General features: G+C 46.7%; 1 protein-coding gene and 1 pseudogene across 1 annotated transcript; both read left to right on the forward strand.

The window, feature by feature from the left end:
* The first annotated feature begins 233 nt into the window (after nt 1–233).
* LOC100762361 lies at nt 234–5,890 on the forward strand (annotated as a pseudogene).
* Nucleotides 5,891–12,640: 6,750 nt separating this feature from the next.
* LOC100762063 (tripartite motif-containing protein 6-like) lies at nt 12,641–14,096 on the forward strand. Its single transcript, XM_035453913.1, is given in 3 exon segments — nt 12,641–12,708; nt 12,710–13,363; nt 13,703–14,096. Coding segments are annotated over 3 exon segments (1,116 nt in total).
* The last annotated feature ends 2,811 nt before the right edge of the window (nt 14,097–16,907 follow it).

Consider the following 16,907-nt stretch of genomic DNA (forward strand, 5'->3'; position numbering starts at 1 on the left):
AGAATGCAGGGACGGCTCCCTACAGGTGTCAACCATTTTTTACTAGCATCACTCTGTTTCATGTGTTGTATTTTATCTCTCAAGATTCCAAGTCTCTGGGGACAGAAAGATAGTTTGTAACTGTCTGTTCCTTCCTTGTGCACATGTGTATCTCCAGCACCCTGGGCATGCAGTCCATGGCAGAAGTGGACTGACTCAGAACCCCATGCTTATCATTTGTCTTCCCTCTTTAGGGCTGGGAGTGCCCCAGGATGGATCTGAGGATGAGGATGAGGAATGGCCCACCCTGGAAAAGGCAGCCAAAATGACCGGAGTGGACCACCAAGGAGGTGGTTGTGGACCCTGAAGATGAACGGGCCATTGGAATGTTTATGAATAAGAACCCTCCTATGAGGTAGGACTTAAGAGTTGGGACAGTAGATCCTGGTAGAAAGTTCCCACAAGCTATTTCTCTGGCCAGCTTTTGGTCTGAGCATTGCCAGCTACAGAATACCATCTGGGCCAAACCTTCTAAGTGGGCCCGACCCAGACTCCAGATAGCTCCTCTTTTGTCCCTCTGATGGAGAACTTCCTGGATTACCCAGTTTGTTCTTGGCATGTTACTCTCTGACTTTAGGCTCCCTTTAATCCAGGGCTTTCGGTCTCAGCCCTGGCATTTGGGCTGGGTGGAAGCTAGCACCTAAGGATCTTCTGCAGCTGTATCCCCTCTAGATACCAGTAGTGATAATGAAAAATTATCCCAGGCATTGCCAAATATCACCCCAGGAGTAAAACTGCCTCCAGAGAGAACCACAAATTCATCCCCATTTAGTTTAATTGCTGCTTCTAAAACATGCAGGTATTTAGGCTGCCTGTGATCAAATTCTTGGGCAGATGTATCTGGCCTGGTGGGGGGTGGGGAAATAAGTTTAGGGCAAAGGGCCCTCATTCAGTTTATTCTGATTCTGAATAATGAACGTGTGGCCGTTCTCAGTTCTTCAGAGTGTGGTACAGTCCATCTCTTATCACGAATGTGAAGTGATGAGGGGACTATGGCTTGAGTGTGTAGAATGTTGAGAAGAGCCCTCCCAGATGGATTCTGACAGCTCTACTAGAGTTCACAAAGTGTGAATCTGGTTCATGTTCCTATCCCCAGAGGGCTCCCGGGCCCACCTCATATCTGCTCTTTCATGATTCTGACAAACTTAGCAGATTGGGTTTCTTCGATTCGCTGTAAGTGACAAGAGAGTAGAAAGGGGGCTCTGAGTTTCTGGGCTCTTGGTGCTGGCATCTTCAGAACCAGGGCAAGGTCTTTGGGAACACAGCCATCAGAACATGTTAACTATGGCCCATGGGAGGGACTGTGAAACACTGTCAGACGGTATAACCTGGGGCACATGAAAGAGACTGTGAAGCACCCAAACTAGAGGTTGAAATTTCACCCTGTCCCCAATAATGCCTTAAAACCTTATTTGGATTGTTTACCTCTGAGTTTTAGGCCTCTGTCTGTGTCTGGGAATAAAAGCACCGCTCATCAGACGCAGCGGTGGCACACCCTTAATCCCAGCACTCTGAAGGCAGAGGCAGCTGCATCTCTTGAGTTCAAGGCCAGCCTGGTCTACAGAGCTAGTTCCAGGACAACCAGGGCTACCCAGAGAAACCCTGTCTTGAAAAAAAAAAAAGCAGGCAGCCTTCTGCCAACATCGTTCTGCAGATAGGACACAGATCTGGAAGTCTGAACAATGTTGCCTGGAGGCTAGAACCCAGGGCCTCATCTGAGCTAATCATCTCCAACTGAGGGGCAACTTTAAGTATGTGTCAATGACCTTAAAGATGCCATTAGCAGACTATAACCTGCTATGATGGTAATATGTTAAATTTTTCTTTCTTTGTTTTACTTCATGAATATGGGTATTTTTCCTGTATGTATGTATGTCATGTGCATTCTTAGTGCCCATGAAAGTCCAAAGAATATGAGAACAGGAGTCACATCCACTGTGCAGATAATGGGAACTGAACCCAGGTCCTCTGCAAGAGCAGTAAGTACTCTTAACCACTGAGCTGTCTCTCTAGCCTCAGGCTATTGTAATTTTGAATCCTCATTTGATGGCTTCTGTTTAAAGAGGCTGAAAAGGGTGAGGCAGCAAAATGGCCAGGCAGGTGAAGTGCTTCCTGCACAAGCCTGATGACCTGAGTTCAATCCCCAGAGCTCACTTCAAGGTGGAAGGAAAACTCAGCTCCATAGAGTGGTCTTCTGACTTCCACATGAGCACACAGCAATAATAATCAAGTTTAAGGGGATGGAGAGATGGCTTAGTAGTTAAGAGCACTGTCTGCTCTTCCAGAGGTCCTGAGTTCAATTCCTAGCAACCACATGGTCGCTCACAACCATCTGTAATGAGATCTGGTGCCCTCTTCTGGCCTTTGGACATACGTGCAGGCAGAATACTATACATAATAAATTTAAAAGAAAAAAATCAAGTTTGAGGAGCTTATAGCAGCAATTATGCTAAAACTGGAACAATATCACAGACTAGAGTGACCCCTGTGCAAGGGTGACATGCTAGTTTGTGCAGCATTCCTGATTTGTTTGGGGACTGTTTTGTGGCTCCTTTTTTCCTCTGAGACAGTGTCTCACTACGTAGTCCTGGCTGACCTGGAATTCCTTATGACGACCACCACACTGGCCTTAACCTCACAGAGATCTGCCCAAGTGTTGACCTTAAAGGCTCGTGCCACTATGGCTGGCTGTCTGTCTGTCTGTCTGTCTGTCTGTCTGTCTGTCCGTCCTTCCTTCCTTTCATGAATAGGGTGAGGGGACTTTAGAGCTTCCTGGAGAGTGACCCTAGTTCTTCACCCTTGTCCCCTCTGTCTCCATAGGCGCACTCTGGCTGACATCATCATGGAGAATCTGACCAAGAAGCAGACAGAGGTGGAGACGGTCATGTCAGAGGTGTCGGGCTTCCCTATGCCTCAGTTGGACCCCCGGGTCCTGGAGGTCTACAGAGGAGTCCGAGAGGTAAGGACTGTGAGGGCATGTGTGGTGGGGTATCCTAACAGGAAGCCTCTCACACATGGCACCCGACGAGTAAGCCATGGTGGCCAGGACAGAAAAGGACTGAGGCAGAACCAGTGGGCTCAGGGTCTAGTCACTAAATTCTGGTCACCTGAGAAATGAGCCTTTTTGGGTTGCTCTGAAGATAAGTGATAAGATAAGTGAGTTTTCATTCGTCCCCGCGAATGAAAACGCAGGGACGGGGCCAGGACCTCACCGTAGGTGCTGATGGCTCTGCCTCCTTCATCTCCAGGTGTTATCCAAGTACCAAAGTGGGAAACTGCCCACGGCTTTTAAGATCATCCCTGCACTGTCCAACTGGGAACAAATCCTCTATGTCACTGAGCCTGAGGCCTGGACTGCAGCTGCTATGTATCAAGCCACCAGGTAGTGTAGATGGGCCAGGGTGGCTGACTTGTGGTTTAGGGTGTGGTGGGTAGACTCTTCCTCCCTCAGCCATGTCATTGGCCAGCCCATGGCTCTCTCCCTTGGACTTGTTCCTACTACTCCCTTAACTTCTCCACCTGCGTTTTCAGGACAAAGTCCTGTGGTAGACTTCTATGGGAAGGGCCTACATAGCTTCCAGGATACAGCCCTGGTGTGAGAGAGTAGCTCGAGAATTCTGAGAATTCTCCGGTGACCTCAGGTCCCTCATGGTGGAGAAAGGAGAGTAGCCAGCCAAAAACTGGACTGGGAAAGAAGCTTGAGGTGCCTCGCTTAAATAATGCACAGAGGCCATGGGTCTAAGCAACAGCACTGTCTGAAACACACTAGGGGCCAGGCAATGGTAGGGCACACTTTTAATCCCAGTACTCAGGAGGCAGAGGCAGGTGGATCTCTGTGAGTTCTAGGCCAGCCTGTTCTGCACAGTGAGTTCCAGTAGAGTCAGGACTACACACAGAGAAACCCTGTCTCGAAAAACCAACAAAAGAAAAATGCTAGGTCTGGAGAGGTGGCTCGGTGGTTAAGAGCACTTCTTCTAGAAGACCTGGGTTCAATTCCCAGCACCCACGTGGAGGCTTTCAACCATCTCTAGCTCCAGGAAATCCGATGGGTACTAGGCACATATATGGTGCACAGACATACTTGCAGGCAAAGTAGCTCCTCTTTAAGCTGACCTGGGTGTGGTGTGCATACTTTTATTCTTTTGCTTAAATTAGAAATGAAGAAAAGGTACAAGATGAGACAGGAGACTAAGACGTATTAACCAGTTTATTATAGGCTTGGCAGAGTAGAGACTAAGAAAGAAGAGGAACAGGGCTAAAGGCTGACCATCATGGCCGTTTGCCATAGAGAGGCAGAGAGAGCATAAGAGAAGAGAAGAGAGCGTAAGTGGGCAGGGGTCTGTCTTTTAAAGGGGTCCTCTATACCACCTGCATGCAGACTTAGTTCCCATGGAACCCTGGGTTGACCAGGGTACCTCCTGAGTGGATTCCGCCAGGTGGCAGAGGCAGGCCAGCATAATGCCTGAACCTTTCACATACCACTTCACATACCCCTCTCTGATGTGATGTCCCCATATCTTACTCTAAAACCTCTCTCATGCATGGTGATACTTAAAAGGCCAGGGCCAGACTCTCTTGTGACTTGCAAACTCCCACCTTGCTAGGATTTTTGCCTCAAACCTAAAAGAACGGATGGCTCAGCGCTTTAACCACCTTGTCCTGCTTCCCTGAGTACGAGATGATATCAGGCAATACAGACGACTCAACGGTCACCTCTACAGGGCACTCAAGAAAGCCCTGTTCAAACCTGGAGCCTGGTTTAAAGGTAAAAACCCAGAAATAGGAGAGAAAGGAAGGGTCAGTACTCTGCTTGGCAACTGGCTATCTCCACTGTTGGTCCTTAGATGATGGGCTTGCTGGGTACTAAAAGTCCCTGTATATGACTCTGCCTAGGAATCCCGATCCCATTGTGCGAGTCTGGCACATGTACCCTCCGAGAAGCCATCATCGTGGGCAGCATCATCACTAAGTGCTCCATCCCTGTGTTGCACTCCAGGTAGTGTTGGTGAGGTCGGTGGAGAGTCATGTAGTAGAGAGGCCAGAACTTTGGCAGGAGGGCAAGAAGGGAGAATGAGCTATGATTACCTAGAGTCTGTGGCTATTTAAGCCAGCGGGTATATGATTGCTCCAGTAGAATAGAAGCCTTCGAGGGCAGGATCCAAAGACCTGGCACATAGTAGGTGTTCAGTAAATAGTTGTTGACGGCATGAATTTAGTGAATGACGGCATGAATGAATGGATACCTAGGAAAAAGGTGTGATAAATGGTGGAGTGCTGAGACATTTAGACACACTCTCTATAGTTGAATGCAGGGATTGTTTGCTATCCTGGTCAGAGGCAGAAGTGTGAGATGGATGTAGACAGGCAGTAAAGAGAATGAATCCCAGGAGTGTAATAATGAGGAGATGAGGTGACACCTTGGGAATGCTCTAGGTTAGGGTCAGTCTGGGGAGACACTTTGTCCAGCGTCTCTCCACAAGTCCTTAACTCCACCTTCCCTCCTTGTGCGGCCATGCTGAAGATAGCTGAGATGGAATACAGTGGTGCTAACAGCATTTTCCTGCGCCTGCTGTTAGACAAGAAGTATGCGTTGCCATACCGGGTGCTAGACGCCCTGGTCTACCATTTTCTGGGCTTCCGGACAGAGAAGCGCCAGCTGCCTGTGCTCTGGCACCAGTGCCTCCTGACTTTGGCACAAGGCTACAAGGCCGACTTGGCTACGGACCAGAAGGAGGCCCTCCTGGAACTGCTTTGACTGCAGCCCCACCCACAGTTGTCTCCGGAAGTCAGACGTGAGCTCCAGAGTGCAGTCCCCAGAGACGTGGAAGATGTTCCTGTCACCATGGAATGACAGCAGTCAACTGTCTTGGTCCAGGGAAGATAGGAGGACACCAAGAACCCAGTTGGTGACCAACGATCTAGTTAAAGACCTAGGTCAAGGCACTGAAGGCTTACGACGGCATCTGTGGCTCCAGTCCTGGGCAGGGGGATTATTCTGGTTGGCTTTCTCTGCCATTCTAGGCTTTGGTCCCTGTTCACTTCTGAAAGCTAACTGGAGTTACCTGATGTCAGCACTCCCACAACCCAGCTGGTTCATGGTATGAGGGCTGCTCTCTCCAGTTACTGTGTCAGTTCACTGGGGTCAGTTATTTATTGAAGCTCTGTGTTTTGGTCCAGTCCCTGGAGGTTCCTGCCTCCCCTGTAGCTAGAGGTGAGAGTCATTCATGGTTCTTTCTGTTCCCAGTTCAGAGGAGTGGGTTCTTAGTGTCCATAGAACTCTCACCTACCCTGTTCTTCACAATGGTCTATCTAGACTCCCCTTCCTCTCCACAAAGAGGACACACACACACACACACACACACACACACACACACACACACACACACACACACACACACACTCCCTACCAATGACATGTTCATGGGCTATTTTGCCAGATCACCAGCTTCTGCTGGTGTTCTCCTGGAAAGGTTGTAGTCGCCATATTGCTCTCAGTGGAGACTGCGACAGGAGCAGGCCCTCCCTCTGGGAGGAGAACAGCAAACTCAGAAGTCCAGTAGGTTTCTTCCTTGTTTTCTGAACAAGAGCTTTAGACTGGTTAACAAACCAGGGTCAAGTGCCTATTTGTATAGCTGATGAACAAAGAGCAATCTTTTTCTAATGGCTTAAAATGTGTATGAAATTTTAGTTGCAGCCAGGCATGGATCTCTAAGTTTGAGACCAACCAGGACTAAGTATACAGACTATACAGGACTAACTAACCCTATCTTGGGGTAGGGGGGCACATCCATGTCCCAGCCATTTGCATCACAGCTGACAACTCCCAAGTCATTCTGCTACAACACTTTTGCTTTTGAAAAAGTATGCCTGTCACAATCCAGTTTATGTATCTGCAAACAGTTTCAATCTGTTGAGGCATTCGCATTTGCTTACACTTTTAGTTCATCTTGGAAACAGGAGGTAAATGACAGAGAAAAGTACACCTCGCTCAGCCAAGCCAAATGACTCACCGTATTGCCACGTCTCTACCAGTTTACCTCTCTGCAGTACTGCAGATGGGAACAGAGAAAGCATTTCCAGACACATTCCTACCCCACCCATCGCTTGTTTTTTAATGTATATGAGCATTGTGCCTGCATGGCATCAGATCCTGAGACTAGAGTTACTGATGGTTGTGGTCAAATCCTAGCTCTCAAGAGTAGCCCATACTCTCAGCTACTGGGCCACTAGTGCGGTCCCCGTTGGGTTTTGAAGCAAGATTTTGCCAGGTAGCACAGGCTAGACTAGAACAACTTCCTCTGCCCTGTGAATGCCACCAAAGATTACAGGAATAGGCCACCATGCCAGAGTACAGCAAAATTCTTGTTTTATATAAAACTGTCCAGTTTTCCCATGAGCCCTCTGGGGCATGGTGATCACTCCTTAAACCATAACTTGTAGAAGTGCACAGGTAAAGTGGGCCACATTGCCTTTAAGAAGAAATGTTCCCTACCTGAGACAGCTGACTTGTGCCTCCCTACTTCTACACACAGCCCCAGGGACTGCAAGAGCCAAAGCAAGTTTTATTCTGGAATCTTTATTAAGGCAGCATGATAGAAATGGGCCACCAGCCCAAACCTTGTGGCCTAAGGAAAGACCTGTGTCAATAGGGCTTGGACCTCTCCAGTTAGGCTCTGTCCTCCACAGCATCCATCCTTACTCAAACCCTCTGCTGGAAGACGAGGTACAGGGCCTCAGGAGAGGTAGGCATGGCCCCATCCCAGGCTATAGCAGCTCCTGGACCACAAAGCGGTAGCAGAGGGGAGGGAAACAGCAACCACCAGGGTTACCACCGCTTGTGGGGTACAGGCCTCACTGTACCCTCTTACAGTTGTATTTAAAGCAATAAATTAAAATGATCATCAGCACCCCTCAAAGAGCCCTCAATCACAGAAGCTGAGCAGGAAGCAAAGCAAGAATTGGTAGGTTCTTGCCCCTCTGACCAAGGCCTAGGCTGTTCTCTCTAAGAGCAGCTGGGAGCATGGATTACACAGCAGCCATCCATTTGGTTCCTCATGCATGGTCATCAGGATGCTTGAAGGACCCGAATCCAAATGCACTGACCCTAGGTGGGGCAACACCTTTTGAAGGTGCTGGGACATTTTGGCAATTGAGAGAATTAGAGCCCCAGAGAGGGGGGACTCACAAGGACTATCTGTTCATATTCCAAATCCTAGGCTGGGAAAACTTACTCCCAGCAAAGTTCAGAATATCTTCAGAGTGGAGCAGTTTACCCGATGGTGGTCAGAGAAAACAGAAATGAGCAGAGGAAGAGCCCTGGGCAGGATACTGCAAGTGCATACCTTCAGGACCCTGCTCCTCTGGACAGGCCCCTCCTTTTGTTAACCACCTCCCAAATGTAACGTACAGTTAAATAGATCATGAAGGCTGACCTAATGACTACATAATCTCTGGAGACTTCATCACAAGCAACATGAGTGACCATTCTGACTTGAATGGCAACCTTTGGTGATTCATTTTAACATAGACCAGTCAGTCATGTGAATAATGGAGCAAACACTACACCTCCCTGTGTCTGCAATTTTGGAATTCTAATATCTCACTGAATGAGCGCCATCAGGTGATTAAATCCTGAATTGCTCTATTTCATGTCATAGAGAGCTCTCTAGCAGTTTGAATGGCCAAGTCTTAATTTAAGCCATTTCCTCCAATACATTGTAGCAGTATTCAATGCAGCCATTTTGAAAAACCTTTGTATTATGTGTGTTTCCCTGCATGCTTATCTGTGTGCTATGCGTGTAGTATCCACCAAGGCTAGGACATTATATCCACTGGAACAGTATTAACAGTTTTGAGCCATAACAGGGGAATGAACCCGACACCAGGGATTTTCTAGACCAAATGTTCCAACCCAATGAATGAGCTCTATCTGCTGACCTCATGACCACTCTTAATGCCTTTAGCTTTAATGATGTACTTAGAGACTATCCCAACTCTCCTCTCTGACCAAAGTCAGGTCCCTGAGTGTGGAGGAGTCAAGGCTAGTGGGATCTGGAATATGTAAAATGTTACATGCCCTGGTAAAGAGAGATTTCCTAGCATCTCATGAGGCATCTTAAGGAATTCTATGAATGGACACTGAATTTGAAGTGGACATCTTTGACGAGTGTTTATCTAACCCCGGCTTTGTCATTCTTAGTCTGTCTCACTGTGGAATGAGTCAGCACTCTGTCAGCACATTCACCTTAATTTGGAGGTCTCAGCCTGAGAATCAGACAGAAAAGGGAAGATTGCTATGCATTAAAAATGTTCATTTGACTTTGGAAGATGTAGGTAGAGATAAGACAGCAGGGCAGCCTGACTAACAGCACCGACAGCCTCTGCCTCAGTAGATTGAAGGAATAGCAAGGTTCTTCACACTTCCCATCTGGAGCCTATGTCTCAACCCGTCTCCCAGGAAGTCTATGCACCTCCTCTTCTCTTGGAGACTTCCTACAGGCAAGCTTAATGACGCCTACAGGAACCCAAACACGGAGGTCAGTTACCATACCGAGATCCTGGTTCCTAAGCACTATTCCCAAGTAGCAGTCCTGTAACGTGTGCTCTGTCATAATAGGAGTATGTTTTTACCTGCCAGTCACAGTCCCTGGGGCAGCAAATAGCTAGTGGCATGTAAGAACTTTGGAGCCAGGAAATGGTGGGCAGCATTTACTAAGTCATTAAAAATATCTCCAACTGAACACAACTTCCTACCTCAGTGAGCAAGGCTCCCAGTGTGAGATCTGTAAAGAAACCTAAGATTCTTAGGCTGTCCCCTCAGATCGTTAGCTTTGAAGATGAAGACCTATGACCAGTGGTTACATCTGGAATGTGGCCCCATCATGACCATGTATCTGCACTGCCAATTTGTGACTCCTGGGGGTTCAGTGAAGATCTTGGCTGGAGCCCTGCCAAAGTGTCTGAGATTCCTCTTCATAAAGGGGAACTAACCTCCCCCCCCCAATATTCAGAGTCCCGAGCCACTCTCCACAGGCAGTAGGCAAACCAACCAGGAAGAAGCCCATTTGGGGAAACTAGGGGTCCTGGCTGTTGGTAGAGATGCTGGGAGATGTTTGGCCCCAGCCCATGGGGTCTCCCTGAGTTGCTTGGCAAACAATACTCACAGGTTCATCTGGTTTTCTAGGCATGGCTTACAGCCCTGGCCTTACCCCACTGGCATCAAAAACACGACCTCTTACACCTGGGGTTTTTCACTGGGAGGTAAGTCTCTATATAAGGCTGCTCCCTCCCTGCAAAAGAGGCATACACACATTCTCCTAGCACAAACAACTGGACATCTGACATCTTAACTAAATCTCCAGGTTTTTGCCTGATACTTAGTCGTGGTGCCATCACCACGAGGGGAGTTTCCATTAGACCTAGTTGTGGCTCGGGAGACACTTGGCTACTTCATCTTCCCTGGGCTCTTTCTAACATAATCTAGTCAGATGAGCTTTCTTAGCAATGATGTGCCTAGCCTTTACCCCCGCCCCAGCTGCACTATGTTCAATTAAGGCCAGATGAGCCTCATTTCCCAAGAAAATAAAACCCAAGAAATACCGTTATATCCACTTCAAGTAGGAAGACTTCCCATGCACAAATGTTTTTGTAATAGGCGCACAGAATTGAAATTAATCCTACAATTTGAACCAAAGTAGAGAGACAGGAGGGCGAAAGACCCTCCTGCTTGAAGACACTATGGAAACAGGAGATGTTACTAAGTCCTACACACCAGCCTTAACGTTCTGCTCTGGAGACAGAAACAGGAGGGCAGTAGTTGAGCTCCAGCCTGTTAGCCTTTCTGTGGACACAGGATGCTGTAATGTGAGCTCTTCCCGCCAGCCTGGTCACATAGCCACATCAACCACAAATGACCACACAAAACATTAGGATTCTGTTGGCCATTGGCTACAGCTTCTTATTTGGCTAGCTTTGTCTAAATTAACCCTATTCTAGTAGTCTAAGTATTTCCATGTTGTCTTACTGAAGCGTGGTCCGGGGACCTATTACTTTTCTGGTGTCCTCCACGGACTGCCCAGCATGCTGGCAGAGAAGAGAGGGATTTCCTGTTTGTCCCTGCTTGTATTCTGGTTCTCTCCAGCTACATCACTTCCTTCCTAGCCAATCAGCCAGTCAGTGTTTATTCATTAACGTAAGAGATACAAATACACAGAAGGACTTTCCCCATCAGGATGCAGTTAGGGAGACATGGGACAGTTCTGTCTATCCTTTGGCACCTTGCCCTTCATACATGTCCATCTCCTGTGACTCTGAACCCTTAGCCCTCAAACACTATTGGGAGATGTTGGACCCCAGGCCCCACAGGATCTGCTTGAATTGCTTTTATTGGTAATTAGATAAACACATCTAGCATCCAACTCAGGCACAAAAGTCACAATGTAGCTGCTTGCCCCTGGCTTTGCTGCCACCAGAGCAGCCTCAGAGTAAGTCTGGGATTTTCCTCTTGCAGCCTCTCTACAACAGCCTCTAGGTGCTGCCCAACTCCACAGGCTTCAAACTCCTGATGTGCTTGGGTTCAAAACAGTTAGCCACCCACAACCTTCAGGTAGTGCCTACCACAACATTGCTTCTATAAGCACATTCCTCTCTATACATAATTCACACAGTGGCCAGATTCAAGAACTTGGGAAAATAAGTCATCCACTAAGGTTAGACAAGGCCCCAAAGGAATCTTTCAGTGACTTTTTGCAAAGATTGATGAAAGCTGTACAAAAATATGGGTAGGGAATCAGATCTAAAAGCTAGACATGTACTGGTTCAATCTCTAGCTTTTGAAAATGCCAATGTAAATGGGAAAAGGTGCATGAGTCCTTAAAGATCAAATCCGCACCAATGGAAGAATGGATCCTGTACACACCCAATGTTGAGTGCTTTGACTATAACACTAAGGTTGGGTAAGGGAAGTGATCTCCTGTCATGGCCTGACTTGTCTCAGCTTTAGCCCACGACAGCCATGAGGTCCAGCCTGAGTGGGGGGTGTGGACCTGGAAGCTCCCAGCAACCCAACGGCGATAAAGATCAAATACAGGCATCTTGTCATCTTCAGAGAGCTCTCAGTTCCATGTTGTTGAACTAGAGTCATTTCTTTATTAGCCAACTTTTCTGGTGTCTCTTAACCGTCCTGCTAATACCACGAGGCAACCATTTCTCTCTTTGTTCCCTAGCTGCTCTCTCTTGCTCTGGCTGCTGGCCCCTTAACTCCTAAACTTCTGTCCTCACAAGTTACTCAAACCTCTGATCTCCCTGCCCAGGTGCAGGCCTATTCAGATGCTTAGGTGCATAGATATGCAAATAAGGAGGCATATTACCCTGAGGCCATGGTAAACAAGAGTAGCCCTGCTGACATTAACAATACAATAGTGGGCTGGAGCTTCCTGGAGTCACTGGCAGCCAGAGCCTTGGACCCAGAATATTCCATAACAGAGATATTCGGTCCCCCCCAATCTCCAAAAGGTATGAAAAGACATCGAAATACCAAATGTTTTAGTTGTGGTAGAATAGGGCTATCTTAGAAATTGTAGCCAAGGCATCCCTAGAAATAATGCTTCTTGAGGAACACCATGGTCATCTCACATTCCTCACGGAGGAGGTGACCAAGGACTACCAGGAGATTCCAGGAGTCTCTGAAGAAGCTGAGGAAGGAGCAGCAGGAAGCCGAGCGGCTAAAAGCTCTTATCCAAGAGGAGAGGGAATCCTGGAAGAATCAGGTGGAGCCTGAGAGACGCCGGATCCGGATCGAGTTTAAGCAGCAGCGGAGCAACCTGGACCAGGAGGAGCAGAGGGAACTGAGGAACCTGGAAGTAGAAGAGAAGGGGCTGAGGCATCATAGAGAAGGCGGGGATGACCTGATCCATCAGAGCCAGTCACTGAAAGGTCTCATCTCAGATCTGGAGCACCGGTGCCAGGGGTCCACAGTGGAGCTGCTGCAGCATGTGAGTTATGTCACAAAAAGGAGTCAGTTTTGGACCTTGAGGAACCCTCAAGCTCTCCCCACCAAGCTGAAAAGTTTGTTTCGAGCCCCGCATCTGAAAAAGATGCTTCTAGTCTTTTGAGAGTTGACAAACGTCCAAAGGTACTGGGTGGACGTGAGTCTGAATCCACAGACGTCTAATTTAAATCTTGTACTGTCTAAAAAGCAGAGACAGGTAAGATTTGTGGGTGCCAAGCTGTCCAAGCCTTCCTGTCTGGAGGAACATTATGACTGTAGTGTCCTGGGCTCTCAGCACTTCTCAGGAAACTGCTACTGGGAGGTGGATGTTGAAAGGTTCAGGCATTATGCTGGCCTGCCCCTGTTACCTGGTGGAATCCACTCAGGCAATACCCTGGTCAGCCCAAGGTTCCATGGGAAAGAAGTCTGCACGCAGGTGCAGAGGACCCCTTTAAAAGATAGGCCCCTGCCCTCTCTCTCTCTCTCTCCCCCTGTTCCTGCTCTGTGTCCCCTCTCTCTGTTTCCCCGCTCTGTCTCTCTATGGCGACCGGCCATGGCGGTCAGCCATTTACCCCTGTTCCTCTTCTTAGTCTCCCCATTCTACCGGGCCTTATAATAAACTTATAGTCAATATGTCTGTCTCAATATTTCTCTTTTCTTCTTTTTAAACAAAAGAATAACAGATGTGACCAAGAAGACTGCGTGGATCCTGGGTGTATGCAGTAACCCGGTGGAACCCATGTTCTCTTTCAGCCAGTATCTGGGCAAGAAGAATGCCTACTCCAGGTATCAGCCCCAGAGCGGATACTGGGTGATTGGGTTGCAGCATAAGCATGAGTACAGAGCCTATGAGGACTCCACCTCCTTGCTCGTCTCTATGACAGTGCCACCTCACCACTTAGGGGTTTTCTTAGACTATGAGGCTGGCACTGTCTCCTTTTATAATGTCACAAACCATGGCTTTCTCATCTACTCCATCTCTAAGTATTACTTTCCTACTGCCCTTTGTCCATATTCCAATCCCTGCAGCTGTGTAGTCCCAATGACTCTTTGTCGCCCAAGCCCTTGAGAAGTCTAGCACCCTGCCACAGAAAATGAGTAGACTCCTTCAAATACGAGTTTCCTCTCTGAGCCTCCATTTTCTATGTTCTTGCAGGATAACCTCCCACTTCTGCTAGTGAGGACTCTTGACAGGTCTTATGGGAAAAATTTTCACGTTTCTCTGTTAAGCATGGTCCTTTTTTGTTTTGTTTTGTTTTTTCCAGACAGGGTTTCTCTGTATAGCCCTAGCTGTGTTGTAATTCACTCTGTAGAGCAGACTGGCCTCCAACTCACAGAGAGCCACCGGTTTCTGCCTTCTGAGTGATGGAATTAAAGGCATGCGCCACCAAGGCCCAGAAAATGTTGTCTGTTGATTTGTTGGGATTTTGTTTTGAAACAGGCTCTACCCCAAGCTGCCCTGGGATTCTGTGTAATTGAGAATGACCCTGACCTAATCGTCCTGCTTCTGCTATGGTTTTGTTTTAGTGGTGTTCAACATATGGTATCCATAAATAGCCCAGGCTGGCCACAGACACTTAGTGCTTCTGCCTCAGCTCCCAAACACTGATTATAGGTCTATCTCACAACATACTGGCTAAGCATAGTATTTAATGACTTTTTAAACTGATGTCTGTGGCCAAATGTAAGAAATTATCTATGAATTAAATAGGAGTTTTTATACTAAATATTGAGTTCAATAGATTTTTCTCTATAATCATTGAGATAATTGTATGTCCCTTTTATTCTGCTCCTGGGCCAGCTACATTGAGTTGTCTCAATTGTTGAGTCCACCACTGATTCGTAAGTAAATCGTTATTACGAGTAACATTCAGTTCTTTTGTTTTTGCTGACTTATAGCTTAGGTTTGCTTTTTGCCTATCTTTACAAACAAAATTGCCTCTAGTTTTCCATTCTTGTAGTATCTGTCAGGTTATACAAAAATGCAATAATGGACAAGGTGAAATAAATCATATATACATATATATGATTTATGTGCCTAATCCAAACTATCCTTTAATAGATAAGAAAACTGAACTGATCGTTGATTAAAACAGTAGTAAAAATTCAGTCACCACTTTAGTTTTAATGGCTTCAAGAAAAGATTGTAGCTTTAATTTTCACAATAAATGCTACCACAACCTTCAACCTTCATCTTTTTTTTTTTGAGGCAGGGTTTCTCTGTGGCTTTGGAGACTGTCCTGGAACTAGCTCTTGTAGATCAGGCTGGTCTCAAACTCAGAGATCTGCCTGCCTCTACCCTGTAGTGCTGGGATCAAAGGCGTGGGCCATCACCACCCAGCTCATCTTAAGAATTTAAGAGTAGTAATGAAAATAGAAAATGTGCTTAAAAGAGAGAAAAGTAAGTAAGGGTGAGGACAATGATCAACCAATACCAATTATTATGTCAGAAGACAAAGAAATATAGTTAGCCACTTCACAATGATGATGTATTCTGGCCATCCTTTAGCCCCTTTTCTTAAGTTTTCTTTGGGCCACCAGTTCAAAAAATTGACACAGACTTATTATGAAAGTTTGGCCTTAGCTTAGGCTGGTTCCTAGCTAGCTCTTATATCATACATTCTTTTACGTGGCTAAGTTACCTTTACTCTGTATTGCCCATCCTGCTTCCTCTCCATCCTGCGGCTACTCTGCCTTTCCCCCTCTCCACGTCCTCTCTATCCACATAAGTCCCACCTAACCTCTTCCTGCTTAGCTATTTGCTGTTCAACTCTTTAGTCTTTATTAAGTCAATCACAGTGACACATCTTCCCACAGTATAAAGGAATGTTCTGAAACACCTCTCCTTTCCGTTGTAGGGCTCAGAATTGAACTCAAGGCTTTTTATGTCAGGCTGGCATTCGAGTACCACACTTGGCAACCCTTCTTTTGTTTGTTTTTTGTTATTGTTCTTTTGACACAGGGTCTTACCAATTTGCCCAGGCTGGCCTTGAACTTGCAATCAAGTCCAGCCTGACTTTAAGCTTGCCCGGCATCCCGAGTAACTAGGTTTACAGGCTGATACTGCCTCTTCATCTCACCCCAGAACATCTACTTAAGCTCAAATTGAAGTTCTGGATGGGTGAGCTGCTATGGAGAGGTGGAGAGGTGCTACAAGCTTTCATATTCACCTGTGAAAAAAAAGTTACAGATATAAGGGTAAAACTTGATGTCTGGGAGACAGCTAACGCTGCAGCCAAGGGCCACTAGTGGCTTTTGAGCACTCTCAGATATACTGCAAGTGTAAACTATACCCTGCATTTCCATAAAAGCGACGTAAAATAATCTCACTAACAGCTGTGTAGCTATGATATTTTGGATGCATCATTTTAAATAAAACTTACTATGTACTTCAAGAAAGAAATAATTCTTCTGGGCATAACCCAAATAGAAGGGCCCAACATTCTGGATTATGTAGAAGATGCAGCAAAGGCCAACACTGGACCAGGGAATGGAGATCAACAGACCAATTAGGCAACTCTCTACTGTTGGGAAACTCTTGGGGGGCTCTTGAAGGCCCCCATGTCAAATAAGGTCTAGTCATTCTCAGTGTATGACAACCCTCCCCAGAACAATTAGGAAATCCAGTGCCTTTTGTAAAAAAAATCATGCTGCTATGAGTGGTAGAATAGCTTTGGAGGATGAACCAAAAATTCATGGGGGAAACAACGTATATTGGTAGACCTCTATAAATGACCAAAGACCCAAACTGAATACTTGAAGATTACTGGACACAGGGGTGGATGCCATCATTACAACACCAGAATGTTGGCATTCAAATCGAAGATTCGCAGTTACAATGTCCCAGACACATCCAGACTGAAGGGAAATGGATTTCACT

The sequence above is a fragment of the Cricetulus griseus genome, unplaced genomic scaffold, assembly GCF_003668045.3.
Source record: "Cricetulus griseus strain 17A/GY unplaced genomic scaffold, alternate assembly CriGri-PICRH-1.0 unplaced_scaffold_71, whole genome shotgun sequence".
Taxonomy (NCBI): Eukaryota; Metazoa; Chordata; class Mammalia; order Rodentia; family Cricetidae; genus Cricetulus; species Cricetulus griseus.